This window comes from Zootoca vivipara, chromosome 7, assembly GCF_965207765.1.
Source record: "Zootoca vivipara chromosome 7, rZooViv2.hap1.1, whole genome shotgun sequence".
In the NCBI taxonomy this organism is placed as follows: Eukaryota; Metazoa; Chordata; class Lepidosauria; order Squamata; family Lacertidae; genus Zootoca; species Zootoca vivipara.
In genome coordinates this window covers 24744510-24759457 of record NC_142590.1, presented here as the reverse complement: position 1 = coordinate 24759457, position 14948 = coordinate 24744510, and the positions used below count along the sequence as shown (strand labels likewise).

Sequence of the window (14948 nt, the reverse complement as noted above, 5' to 3'; positions counted from 1 at the left end):
TGCTCAACTTAATGCTTTAAACTACAGCACAAAGTTTCCAAAGGATAACAGCTGCAAATATTTGAGAAGACAAATTAAATAACTATTGATTGTCAAGAGGGCATTATTTTGAACCTGGAACAGAAACATAATGACAGAGAGCTGTAAAAGAGGATCGATGGGATAGGAATAGGGAGGGGGGCAAATAGTGAAACTCTTGAACCATATTTGAGATGATATTCTTTGCTCTTACGTGTCTGCAGGATTTATTTTTTAAGGATCAATCAGGAGTAAGATTATCTTTTTAAAAAGTGAACACAGCATGTATGGCAATGAAGGCAGGGAGCCATTATTCCCCCATATAAGTTTAAAATAGGAGAAAGCATTTTCCTCTTTTGGCCTCTATGTAAATATTTGATTAAGCATTGTTCCTTCTAAGGCCTAGCAGTCTGGTTACTATTTACTGCATCTAAAAAAAGCAAAATGTACTTGAAATTCTGGTGTTGTATAAATAGAACAGTGAGCACAGCAATGATGTAAGATTTTTCCACACAAGTGGGAATGACCTACATGACTCACAAAAGGGATCTGCCCTCTTGTGAATTATGCGCCATTCCTGCTTTAACGAAAAGACTGTTTTGTCGCTGCCAACTCTGGCAAAGGGGGAAGGAATGTATCCCTGAGATGAACTATTCAGTGTCATATACCAAATATATTTAGGCAGCACACTATTGGTTCAAAAAAAATTATCGTGGTAGTGAAAATTATCTGTGAGAATCTAGAAAGAAATGAAAACACAGTTACAACAGAAGGTGTGCATTCTATCTAAAAAGGTATCACCTACAAAACTAACTACAAAGCCCATCAGTTCATTGCAGTTGTCCCAGGTACTGCTGCTGGTGGGTATTCAGGGATTTTTCAAATATTGTTAAATCATTATTTTTTTACTGATGGTATTTCTTAAAAAAAAAAGAAAGAAACTATGATTGAAGAGACCAAAGGCCATATAGGTGCCACTGCATAGTACCCCAAGCAGTAGAGAGACAGAAATAGTTTTATGTCTTATGTTTCAGACCTAGACATAATGAGAGAGAAGAGCAAAGCTATGAAGAGGAATGGAAAACAAAAAAAAGGTTGTAATGGTTCAAAGGAGAAGGGACCTTGCTGGAGAGAACTAATGGAGGTGTCAGAACGTTGATGCAGTCAGCAAGGCAGGAGCTTCCGAGAGGGGGAAGGAAATCAAAGTGTGATTAAAAGTGGCCAGAGAATAGGAAGTAGCAACAGCCAAGAAGAAAACAACATGAAACAGAGCATTAGAAGTAGAGATTGAAAGGACAGATATTGGCAATGCTGTTAAGAGAGAGGAGTTAGGGTTTGGCAATAAATGAATTCTGCAGGAAAGGGGGGGGGGGAAACACAAGGCTAAGTGCCTGGGCAAAGAAGCTGGATAGTATTGATAGGGATGGGGGGGGGGTTTGGAAGATAGCCAAGACATTCTATTTTGAGCATGTTGATCTTGAAATGTCAGTGAGTCATCCAGGTTGAAGAGTCAGGGGCAATTTCAAATCGAGATTTTAATTTACTTTATCAAAGAGGATGGCACTCTTCCAGAGGGGAAAGAAACTGCTTTCACGGAGTTGCCCTTTTACTCATCTCCCTCAAGTAATAATATGGAAATATATTTGGATTAAGTACAAATATAATGAGCATCCCTGTGTCTTCAACACACACAAGATGCATATGGGGCAACATACAAAGTGTCAAATGTGGAGAAGAGTGCCTGTTTTTAGATGTGCGCTTGAAGTGCAGCAGTACAAAAAGTCACAATTGGCTTTATATTATTCTGTGGCTACTCCTACTCAGTCCTCAGCTACTGGTGTTCTCTTGCTATAAGGTGAAGACATCTCTCTTCATGTACTGTACTACTTTTATTACTACTTTAGGGTTCTTTGTTTAGAGAAGTATATGATTAATCTGTTCTCAGTCTCGAAAGTTTATTCATACCAGTAAGTGCTTTAAATGAATAAAACACACTTCTATCTCTTAAAAACATCCTAGCATTTTCAAAGGAAAGTTAGCCTTGCTAATATCAGTATCAAAATCATATATACACCTACAGCACCCAGCCACTCATAATACAACACAAAAGGAACCATAACTTTTGAGATGCTGCTAGAGTTGCTTATTAAAAAATACAATCTTAAACAGATTGTTAAATGAAGTTAAATTCAGAAACAACTGTCATCATGGGCCAGGACACAACTCCACCTTTTTTTCAGTTTCTGCCCAGCGTATTCCAGATTTCTTAATCTACTAGTAAGCCAGCAAGAATTTTATTTTACCTATAGAAGGCTTTTGTATACCAAGAGGCCAAAACTTAAGTGATTATTAAGAAAACTTCACATGAACTGCAACTGAATATGTTAACAATATTTAGAACAGAAATCTGAAATCCTAAACACAGGGGGGGGGGAATTTGTTTAAATGCATGGCAGAAAAGAAAAATCAAACCATATTTTCATGAATCTAAGTGATCACGGAAGAGAAATTTAGCTCTGAACAAAACTGTTACCCAGAACAGAAAGAATTGGATAGCTAGTTACTTCTGCAATTGTAAAGTTCTGTGATACAGATACCAATCAGAGGACAGCATTAAGACAGCAAGTTAGAATTCTGTATTATGGATTGATGTGTTGGCATTTTGTTTAACTTTTTGCTACATAAACAGTGCACAAGGTTCTAGGAACATTAAAACAGGAGCACACAATCCAATGGAACTTGTCCTAATTGTTAATTAGGTAATGTGCTGCCATCTAGTGACTGGTGAAATGACCAGACCTTCTCTTCAAAAGTAAAGGTTCTAAGACATCAACTTTACATTTTGGTTTGTTTCTAAAGTTTTATAATATTTCATTTAAAATTGCTAGTAACAATTATACAAACCATAAATGGTAAAGTTACATATGGTAAACTATAAAATGCTCTCTCTCTTTTGTTTCATTAGAGTTTTCTGCAAAGAAGTAACCGTCTACAGTTCAAGTTACAGGTAGGTAGCCATGTTGGTCTGCCGTAGTCGAAACGAAAAAAAAAATTCATTCCAGTAGCACCTTAGAGACCAACTAAGTTTGTCATTGGTATGAGCTTTTGGGTCTGAAGAAGTGTGCATGCACACGATAGCTCATAGTAATGACAAACTTTGTTGGTCTCTAAGGTGCTACTGGAAGGGATTTTTTTTTTTTATTTTGTCTACAGTTCAGTTTCACACCTCAAAGGTTTCTTTTAAAAGTTTCCCAGTTTGAACGTTGGCTCCTCTTTTTAGCCTTTCTAAGCTTTTGTCCCCAGCCACCCATCACAACCCAAACCAATAATCTGTTTCATAGGTGAGCACGTGAACAATTGCAAACAGCTTGTTGCTGCACAAGAGGATCTGCAGTCTGGAATATGAATTCAACACTGGGATTAGAAACACAGAACATAATGCATCATTTTCTCTCACACACCAACAAACTACAAAAATGGAATTCTCAAGCAGAAGAGGCAGCAGTTCCTTTTGAGCTTCTAACTTCCCAGAAGTGCACCCACACAAATCCAATGTCAGTATCTAGGCCAGAACTGAGTAATACAACTGAAGGGGATAACTCAAGCTCTACCATCTAAATTTTATTTAACTGCAGGTGCCAGAGACTTAACCCTGGACCAGATAAAAAGAATGTGCTCTACCATTACAGGGTGGCCTTTCCTTATGTTAAGTTGCTACGGTACTAATGCTTTAAGCATCTAATAAATTGTGTTCAAACACACGAGAGGTGAGGGGAAGAGCACTCTGAACTCTGCCATCTGTCAAGGGACTAAAGGCACTTGCAACTCCTCTAAGAAGGAACATGATGGTAAGAAGGAAAACTATCCATTGACCTAGGGAAAAGAAGCAGCAGGGAGCTTGGTATACGCACAACAGCCAGAGGTAAAAGGGCTGCTGGGTCCCTTACAGCACATATACACAAGCAACAGAAGAACACCCCTGGTCCTCACTAGATATAAATGCTTATTGGCATACAGCTTGTTCAGGCATTGTTCTGACCTCCCTCCTCTACCTTCTCCCTTGACTTCTGTTTAGTGTTGTGTGTGTAGGTGTGTTTTGATAAGCCTCAGGGAAGGGCCTGCCACATTGACTACCACCACTTTGGGATACAGTATTTCTCTGAAAAGTGAAATGAAAAATAATTCTAAAAAGCCAACGGAGGCCTGGATGAAACCTACGTATGTCATCAGTCATTAATTTTGTGCCAGGATTAGAAGAGGAAGTTCTGTTTGGCAGTGTCAGTTTTCTCATTTTGATAATAAACTGAACGGATGTTGAAAATGAAAGTGACATTTAAATAGGAGAAGCATGGAGAGAGACCAAGAAAAACCAACTCGTACAAACAGATAATTGCTATTAAGTTTAAAGAACGCCCTTACCAAAGAATACTTAGTTATACATACTTATAAACTCAACCCACTTCTGATGCACATTAATATAGTTCTTTAGAGTAGTGGGTGGAATGAATTGAGGCTTTCAAGATTTACTTTGCTTTCTATTAAAATCCCAAGATTTACCAACCACACTCAGGTGCAAGCGGTGGCTCATCTGTAGAAAAGAAGAGCATCCAGCAGATGCTCTCTGGTAGAAGGAGGACATCAATTACTGCTATTGAACAATAGTCAGAAAGTGCTGCAAAGCACAGTTCTGCCAGTAGATTCAAATCCGCCTTTGGCATTCTCCTGCTTGAGAGTCTCCACAGCACTTCACATACATTCTCAGAAGTCCTGTATGACATGCCAGTGTTATCCCTTACTGCAGGAAGATCAGTGCTTGCTTATACCCACCTAACTAAGTGATGGATATGGGATTTGATCCAAGGATTTGCCTGTTCAGACTCAACCACTGCATCATGGGTGGCTAACCAGGTCACTGGGACAATTCCCTGACCACTGGTCAACATCATCATCTGAAGGGCCACAGATTAGCCATACACTTTACCAGAACTGGACGCCATGGCTAGGTCTGCGTAGGTCTCATAATTCCACATGCAGATTTGGTTCAGCAACCTGTATTTACAGGTGAGCACACAGGTGGCTATTAAATGCAACAACCAATCAGAGCTCTACTAGCACAGCAAGCCATGCTCCCATTATCACCCTAAGAGTTACCACGTCAACTCCTTGCTTATATACAGTACTGAAGTAAACAACTACAACGTGTAATGCTCATGAGGCAATATCAGTAAGCAAAAATGATCGTGATGTCATCTCCTAAAAGTGCAGGGTAGGCGGAGTCACACCCAAGCAAATTTAGTATAGCAACAGTTAAAATTGTTTCCAAGTACCATGCACTGCACACACGATTGGCAGCTACAGCTGCTCCTGGCCTGGGGTAGACTGACACTCAGCACTGGTGAGCTACCAACTGGATTACTGTTACATGGGGCTGCCCTTGAAGGTCTGGAGGCTGCAGCTAGTGCAGAATGTTGCTGCTATAATGGAACCATGTGGATACCAGTTCTGCACTGGCTGATAGTTACCTACTGGGCCCAATTCAAGTGGTTAGTACTACATACAAAGCCCTAAACAGCTTGGAAGCACCTAAAAGAGCATCTTCCTCCATACGTCTCAAGCCCTATGGTAGGCAGGGAAGGCCCTATTAGAGGATCCACAACAGGCTGCTGCCCAGGTGGCATTGTCCCTTAACAGGGCCTTCCCAGTGGCAGTTCCTCATTTATGGAGTGTTCTCTCTGGTGAACTTTGCCTCTCTACTTCATTATGTATATTCGGGAGGAATTTAGAAACATCCCTGCCGATCCAGACTTTTGATGATTGAAAGATACTGTTCCTGGCAACCTTTGAATAATTAGCTGTGAAGGTATGCAATTGTTTTTAGATGTTTAAAATACGCTTTTTAAAAAATTTCAATTGCCTTTTTTGTGTTTGTGACCCTTAGCAATTTTGGGAGGATGGGCCAGACATAAATTTAAATATATTACTACTCACTAGTAGCAAGGAATTTATTCTTTTCTCATGGAGTTTAACTTACCAAAATTTTATCAGTTTCCTTCTTTAAGTGGAAACCTTGAAGTGGAAACAGGAAGCACACAGTCAATATTAAGAAACTAGAAAATACTTTCAGGGGCCACAGACCACCATTTCTATATTAAAACAACACTTTATAGAGAATAGGGGGAAAAAATATTAATTCATATTCTCTAGCCACTTTCACCACCTTATTTCCAAGAGGTCTGATGTCTGTGGAAACCCCAAATCTAAAATTCATTCTAACTGGCAAATCCACTTCTTCACACGTTAAGCTGTGTCAGAATGTAGAGCACTGTTTTTGAAATTTGGCCAGGATGTTGTACTCTACTGATTTCGTGATGGCTCAAGTCTTTAAAAGTTATGAAGATGTAGTTATCATTTCATTATGTCTGGTTGGTTCACAGCAACCAGATTCTGCACCACCTAGAGCAGGAGTAACCAAATATTATGCCCTCCAGATGTTATTGGACTGTAATTCCTATCACCCCCAGTCAGCAACACCAGTGGTCAGAGATGGTGGGAATTGGAGCTGACCAACACCTGTTCGTTTCTTAAAATATGATATCCATACCTGAAAACTCAAGAGGGAGCTTCTGAGGGCACCACAAAGAATGGCCTGTGAGGAACCACACCCCGCACAACTGAGAGATCAGTTAACACCTGACTGTTTCCAAAACTGTGCAGAGTCTGAGACTTTATGCTCGTAATAGGTAGGAAGCTTTTGTGGCTAGTCTTTTTTTGGGGTCAGTGTGCAAGAGGTGACATATGGGTAAAATACAGAGAAGTTCAGAATGTCTGCCATGTTTTTGGTAAACCAGAAAAAAATATGACTGGACAGTTATCTATGGTGACTAAGTAACAGGAAGCATCTGCATAGACATCTGTAGGTTACCAAGCTGTTGGTTTCTACGTGGCAAAGACTTCTCAAGGATTTGTTACAGAAGTAAATGTGTTGACTGAAGCTTTTCATGCAATCTTTTGGCATTTAATAACATAATAAATATTATTATAAAAACAATAAAATAACATAAAATATTTAAAGTAAGATATACAACTACTGTAAAATTGCTCACCTACGACTAGTCCACATTCTGGACAGATCATATCTCCAGCTCTGTAATCTTCCACCAAAATGGAATCTGGATGGTTTGGACATGTCACTCTTGGCAGCACATCCACCCTTGAAAACAAATGCGATATATTTTAGCTTTGTGTGACAACTCACATTAAAAACCGTGTTTATGAAAAGTTTGTGAATAAGTGTAAGCCGTTTGAAGCTTATGGGAGAAACACTTCCAACTAAGTCACTGCCTTCAATGAGTCCTTTATTTTAAACAAATATGTATGCACATAGTTCACAGACATAAAAATACACTTGAATAGGTGTAGACCACTTACCATTATATTTTATGCAATTTAGAAAATAAGTTATGTAAGGGGAAAATGCTAAAGGGAAGACAGGCATATTATGAAAACCCTATTAGACCTCATTTTAACAAATATGGAGGATTACAAAATAACTGATAAGCAGCATTTATTTCAAGTGGAAAACATTATCCTAATTCATGTTGATCATGCAAAATATTTGAAGTTTTACTAATTTCTAGTGACCTTGTAAAAAGCGTTAGAATGCTTTTGGAGTTTTAAATGAAACTCAAAATGTGACATGACAGGATATAATTTGCTGTGGTTAAACCACTGAGCCTAGGGCTTGCTGATCAGAAGGTCGGTGGTTCGAATCCCTGTGACGGGGTGAGCTCCCGTTGCTTGGTCCCAGCTCCTGCCAACCTAGCAGTTCGAAAGCACGTCAAAATGCAAGTAGATAAATAGGAACCGCTACAGCGGGAAGGTAAACGGCATTTCCATGTGCTGCTCTGGTTTGCCAGAAGCGGCTTTGTCATGCTGGCCACATGACCTGGAAGCTATACACCGGCTCCCTCGGCCAATAATGCGAGATGAGCGCGCAACCCCAGAGTCGGTCACGACTGGACCTAATGGTCAGGGGTCCCCTTTACCCCCCTATGTTATGTATGCAATTACTTCCTTGGTGATTTGAAAGAAGCTGATAAACATGGCATGAAATTGGTGACAAATCTGTTTGCCTCAAAGACAGAAATAGCCCTGAAATTGATATCCCAACTACAGTATGCTTAGTAATATCAACTATTGTAGCTAGCCATTCACCTTGACAAATCTGTTATGTGGCCACATACCACTGTGGTCAACTTGTAACAAAAGCAACAGACCAAAACTTCAGGGCTGTTTTTCTAGAAAAAGAGGTGCAGGAACTTGTCCTTTTTTAGGGGGGAGCACCCAGCCAAAGTTGTTGAGCCTCCAGCACAACACAGAGCGCTGTGCTGCCCGCAGCCTGTCACAAAGCCCCAAGTGCCATGCTGCTGTGGCGCAACACTACAGAGGTGCCAGAACGCACCAAAGAGATAGCAAAACTCAGTTCCGGTGAATTCTGGGTGAAAAAAAGCCCAGGGATACCTCCCTGTAATGGTTATACAGTACCATAAAAAAATGCAAGTTCACCAGACAAGAAATCCAGATTGCTACAACGTGCCCAGTGGAATTTTCTTTCTAAACTTTGAACAGAAGCTTCTTCGCACAAAACCACATTCTCTGTTCTTAAAATGGCTATCATGAAGTAGATGAGCACGAAGCAGGAGCGCAACTATTATTTAAAACAAATATGCTAAATACATTCCCACTTAGCACGTGAGTGAGTCATATAGATGTCAAAACATGTTGAATATCCAATCCTCTGTATTTATGAACTTAAAAGCACATTAGCAGGGTGTAAATTAGATTGGTTAATGTTAATATAAGAGCTATTTGACCTATATGTATGTATACAGTACTATGGTGGTGCTTTTGTTGTTGCTGTTTTAAGTTCAATAAGGGATAATTGGGCATTCTTGTCATGCCTGTGGTTGGCTTTAATGCTATATATTTGTTCTGAATATTGCCTTGTGATGGTCTACGGCTAAACAATACAAATATTGTCTTATAACCAAAGATATGTTTTGTGGAAGGCATGGCTGCTGGTTGCCTTTTAATTCCCTTCCAAAATAGATTCCAACTCAGAGGTTTTCTTTTCTACATACTGCAGTTTAAAAATGGGCCAAGCTTTCAGATAAGTCTGTAACAACATAACAAATTTGTCAACTCAATGGCTCCCAGCAAACTCTTGTTGCAATACTGCTCTTAAGCATAGTGCAATATTTATGCTACAGAGTGTCAATTTAGGAAATGTTTCATTCAAACATATTTAAACAGTAGCCTACTTTCCTCAAGGTCAGACTGACTCAAACTTACAGCTACTATCATGTAAATTGTTTTAACTAACCTAAACACAGCATTTATCTTCCTTTGCGGTAGTCTATAATAAGCTCAAAAATTATCTAAACAAGATGCTCTTTAGGAAGTGAGAAGGGAAGAAAGCAGTCTTACGGAAAGTAAATAAATAGAATTGTATGGTTCAAGGAAGACTTGAAGTAATTGGTTTGTTAAAGGGAGAAAACAGAAACCGTGGCATAAAACAATTAAGTCAGGAGCCTTCCTTGGTATCCCCAAGGCAACCAGGACACTGTCAAAATGTTTGCTCAGACCTGTTGCCCGCCAGTCAGCTGGAAATGACAGAAGGCACTTTTCAAGGACTTTTTCTCTTCAATTTCAAGTCTGACAGTGGGTTGTGGCGAAAAGGAAGGAGTGGCAAGAATATCTCAGCACATTCAGGCCTTTGTTCCCGGTGGGCAGCTGGAGCTAGCAGGAGGACCCTGCTCAGGGTCTTGGGTTTAAAAAGAAGAAGTCTGATGGGGGAGAAGAGCAGTGAGCAATATCCCTGCAGCCAGATGGAGCTGGCAGTGAACATTTTATTCATCCTGTTCAGAGCCTGTGTATGTGTGTGTGTGTGTGTTAAAAATGCCTACTGGAAAGGCTGGGGGATATACCCAATTACCCATACACTTCCATCTGTACCTTCTTCACCTTGTTCAGGGTTTCATCTTGAAAAAAGAAAAGCCTAGAAGCAGCATTGGCTGGGGAGGGGGCTGCGAAGAGGATATCTTCAAATTTTGTGTTATGCCACAACCCCATGGCACCACTTCCTCTGAAATCAAAATCTGCCCACTGTTCCAATAAAGTTGCCACCTGCTGGTTAAAGTGTTTCAGTCCAAGGGCCTTATATTATCATTTGGGGGGTGGTTGAGGGGCCTGCTTTAATTTTGGATTTCCTGCACTTACCTGTATCATGCACAATGCTTTGGAATAAGCACTAAAAAAATGTAACAGCCTTCATGTTTCTAAGCTCATAATCACAAGTTGTATATACACCAGACAACAAACTGGTAGAGCAGGCACAGGAAAAGAGAGCCAACCCAATCTGCTAGAGGTAAAAATATCATTTGGCCACACCATTTAGCACTAGTTGTTGCAGATAGTGACAATGTGAGTAAATTAGTAAGTGAACTCCATGTACAAAATGATCTGTTTCACATTACTAATCTAGGCCAATTGCATATCACATTACTAATCTAGGACAATTGCAAATCTGGAAAGAAAGTCTAAGTAGTCAATGTTGCCCAACAGAGAACTTTCATGGGTGTGCAACTGAACAGTCTGTCTCCTGTCTCACAGAAGAGGATTGCAAGGAGCCAGAAAGATCCTTCTAAGCATATCTGATGAGGCCAGCCTTCACTCCGAACACACTGGATTTTAAAATGTCAACCTGAACAAAATTAATAAAGCAATCCCAAACTTCCTCTCATCCCTCCAAACCTTATCCAACTTCAAAACAAAGCATTACAATGCAGGATTACAATATGTACAATATAAACATCTCTTCTGACAAAACAATAGAAAAAAGAACAGTAGGATGTTGCAAGAGTTGGAGACCCCGACAGACAGCATACAGACAGGACCTAAAACAGTTCTGCTCACACAATTGCTTCCCCAAAAACTTATTACAAAAGCAACTTTAGATCCTAATGTTACAACAAACATTTGCATATACTCTGCCTATAGAAATACCTTGAGGGTGAATTTCCAACTCTGCCAAAGAGCCGTCACGCAAACAAGCGATTTCCTCAACGCAGAAACATGAGGCCTAGAAATCAGGTGCAGCCACCCAGAGCACGGCTCCAGGTGAAGCAAGGACTCTCTTTGGAGATGCCAGCTGCTGTCCCTATGAATTGAGCTCCATATTAAAAACATTAGCAGGTTTATCTCCCAGTTCCTGCTGAACAAGCTGCAAGCTAAGGAGGTCCCATCCCAAGGTCAGCTGGCTATCCTGGGAACTCCCCTTAGCAGGAGTGGCTAACCTATGGCCTTCCAGATGTGAGTTGTAACTCAGCAACACCTGGAGGACTAAGCATCAGCCTTGCTCCCAGCATGCCCACCAGATTTCACCCAGGTCTACTGAGGTGTGCCTGCCCAGCCCCACAGCTTTACTGCATCCTTCCCGGTACTGTATTGGCAAAGAATCGGGGTGCCAACATGAGCGTAGCCAGGATTTTTGTTGGGCCTTTTGTTAGGGCGGGGACAGAACCTCAGTTTGCTATGTATTTTATTGATTGGGGGGCAGCTGCCCCTTCCTGACCCCTCTTGGCTATGCCCATGGGTGCCAACATATTTTTAAGAAAAATCTCAAAGCCGTTTACAGCACATTAAAACAATCCAGAATTAAGCATTATTGAAGACAGTCAAATATAAAGTATATAGTAAAAACAACATACAATGAACAGGAAACTGAAGTATTATCTTAAAGATTTCAAAATAAAATGTTACAAAGGAGATCAACTACAGAATACATTTTTAACCAAAAAATCCCAAACATTTCAAAAGAAAACATTGCTAAGTGAAGTCAAATATAAAACACACAGTTAACAAAATAAAAAAAATATTATAAGCATGACATGGCACACGCCCACCATTTGAATGGGAATGCCCATCAACTTTGGGGGAAGGGCCATTTCTGGGAAACCAGTTCTGGGGAGAAAACAAAATTGTACAAAACTAAATTCAGCGTGGCAATGATAAAAATTAATTTGGATTGTGGCATAGCAATTTACATGGTTTTGGTGGGGAAGTCAAAAGCTGCCTACACGCCATATGGAGGGAGTGGGGAAGAAAGGTGTTCAGAATGCTGGGAACTGTAGCTCTGCGGTGGGCGAACTACAGTTCCCAGAATCCCGGGGGGGGGCAGGGAAATGCTTCCGACGCACGGCCCGTTTAAATGGGGTCGGCGAAGAAGCGCAGGTGGCCTAAGGCGTCCCAAGCCGCTCCTCCACCACCTGAGGCCACCGGAGCGTCTGGAAAGCGAGCCGCGTATCCTTGACGGCGAAGGCGGGAGTGGGCTGAGAAGGAAAAACCGAAGGCCCCGCGGAGAAGGCCGCCGCCAAAGCTGAGGCGGCCGGAGAGCGAGGTAAAGGGAGACCGGATAGGGCAACTGGAGGCGGCGGGCCTACCTTCCCCCTCAGAGGAGCCCAAGCCGCGGCGAGGCTGCGCCTTCTCAGGCCGCCTCCCCTTCTGCCCCCGCCACCCCGAGCCCGGACGCGCCCCTCTACCCTTTTCCCTGCTTTCCTATGTCTAGAGAAGCGCCCGGCAACTTGTGCTACTGACCGGCTGGTGGAAGCCATCTTCCTTCCTTCCCTTGCGCGCGGCTGGGCGGCCGGGGCGGGCCGATGGGCTTTTATGCTTTCGACGCCTCGGTAGGCGGGGCTTTGTCGAGGCCGTGGCTACGGGGAGCCTAGCGGGACAACAAAGCGTTCGCTTTCGCGGCGAAGCTCAAAGACGAGGGAAGAGTACGTGGGTGGGTCTTTGCTATGATGGGAGGCGGTGATAGGGTCGCCATAGGTCCTCTTTTCCCAGGACGCCACCTCTTTTCCATGGGTAGAGTCGTTCTAGCGATCCAGTTAAAAGTAGGTGGTGGTAAATATGTCCTCTTTTTTGCCCTTTGAAATATGGCAAAGGGGAAAAGGCCGAGGCTACCTGCTATATTTTTCAGGGCGATCTCCTAACTTTGACGGGTCCCCTAAAAGAAGATGCCCCTCAATACACAACTAACAAAAATCCTGGCTGCGCCCATAGAACGATGAACGGCAGCATCGCTTCCTCCGGACATGAGTTTTGTGTCTTGTATGTCACATTTATTTTTCCTAAATGTTCCTCATTAATAAACTCCTTTGTATTTTTAAACAACAAACAGCCAAAGTTCTAACCCCACGCTAGCATAGCCCTAGCCAGGATTTTTGTTTGGCGCGGGAGGGGGGCGGAACCACAGATTTGTAATTTTTGATGGGGGCAGCAGCCCTCCTTGACGATGCCCATGCATTCTTGCCAAAAATGCTCCCTAAAATTTAAATTAAAAAAAAAAACTCGCCCTCAGGCTTGCAATCTGTGACACATAAGGAGAAAGGGGTAGGGCAGGAGGAAAAAGCAGGTGCAGGTACTACTTAGGTTTTTTACTACTTTGGGTTTTTTTTGTGTTTTTTTTTACTTTATCACCACCAGCTGGGTTGGAAACAAATGCAGGTGAAATCTGGAGAGTGTAGGCCGGCTCCTTTCTTAACAGAGGTGGTGGAGTAGGGCTAACTCAGAAGTGTGACCAACTTTCCCAGTCTGAAGTGGTGCAAGGCATTATTTCACCTGGGGACTTCACCATCTCTCAGCAATCTGGTTAGACCTGAGCTCATGCTACACTTGGTTGCAACATAAAATCACAATGTAAAAACACAAAATACGTAATAAAAATAAAAACAAAGAACCCAAAACAAGCCCTAACACATTTTGAACTATAATCTGACCATGATGTTGCCTTTTTACTCCCACAACTATTATTTCTAGGTATTTCGTAAGCTGCATTAGCAAAATCAGATGAATGACAAAACGCGCCTGTTCCAACTCGTCAACAGAAGTTGTCAAAAACAATCTCTTGTTGACCTTTTCCACTCATCAGCTAGAGTTACAAATTGTCAATTTGTAAAAAAATGAAATGAAATAAAAAAATCCTTTCCGAAATCAAATATCACTTTTTTCTCCAAGGTTACAGTGGATGACAGGGCTAGGAGAACACTATAGTTAAATGATATCTAATTTTATTTTATACTGTTTGCACACAATATTTATCAACTGTCCTGTAACAAAATTTCTGAGCAGCATTGCAGAATAAAATAAAGCAACTTTTTTAAAAATCAGTAAAGCTAGAAAAAGTAAATATCACATGGCATAAAATCAAGCTTACAAAACCATTTCTATCCATTTCAGTTTGTTTTGGTAATCCAAAGTTTTAGAAATAAAACTCTCAAATTCTGAAATAAGGGATGGCTGGCAGTTCTGTGCTTAGTTGAAATTATATGCAGGGCTCACTAAATGCAAATGCAATAGGATTTACTGTCCAGTGGTTTGTGTAGGATTTAACTTTGTGTCCACAGGCATGTGACATATGTTCATCTTCTCCAGACTACAATACTACCCTGAGGCTAGAATCTTATGCACACTTATGAGATAAGTCTCAGGTAAGTATAGAATTAAAACAAACATGCAGGATTTACCTGGGAGTAAACATGGAATACAGTGAGACTTACTTCTGAGTAAACAGGCATAGCCTCACTCCATAAGGTCTACAACAGGCATCCCCAAACTGCGGCCCTCCAGATGTTTTGGCCTACAACTCCCATGATCCCTAGCTAACAGGACCAGTGGTCAGGGATGATGGGAATTGTAGTCCAAAACATCTGGAGGGCCGAAGTTTGGGGATGCCTGGTCTACAATCCTATGAAATTATTTTGAAGGAAGGTCAATTGAAATCCTTCCAAGCAAATATGCACACGATCAGGCTATAAACATGTTTTAATATTAGTCCTATGAAGCTATCATTTCCAAATTTTCTTTATTAG

At 41.3% G+C, this 14948-nt stretch overlaps 1 protein-coding gene across 1 annotated transcript in view; it reads right to left on the bottom strand.

Annotated features, from left to right (window-relative positions):
* GTF2B (general transcription factor IIB) overlaps positions 1 to 12715 on the bottom strand; it is a 32158-nt gene extending 19443 nt beyond the window's left edge. Inside the window, exons 1-2 of the mRNA XM_035121360.3 lie at positions 12673 to 12715; positions 7122 to 7228 (exon numbers count right to left, since the gene is read on the bottom strand). Coding sequence (XP_034977251.1) covers positions 7122 to 7228; positions 12673 to 12689 — 124 coding nt within the window. The 5' untranslated portion in view covers positions 12690 to 12715. The remainder of the gene's footprint in view (positions 1 to 7121; positions 7229 to 12672) is intronic.
* Positions 12716 to 14948: the final 2233 nt, after the last annotated feature.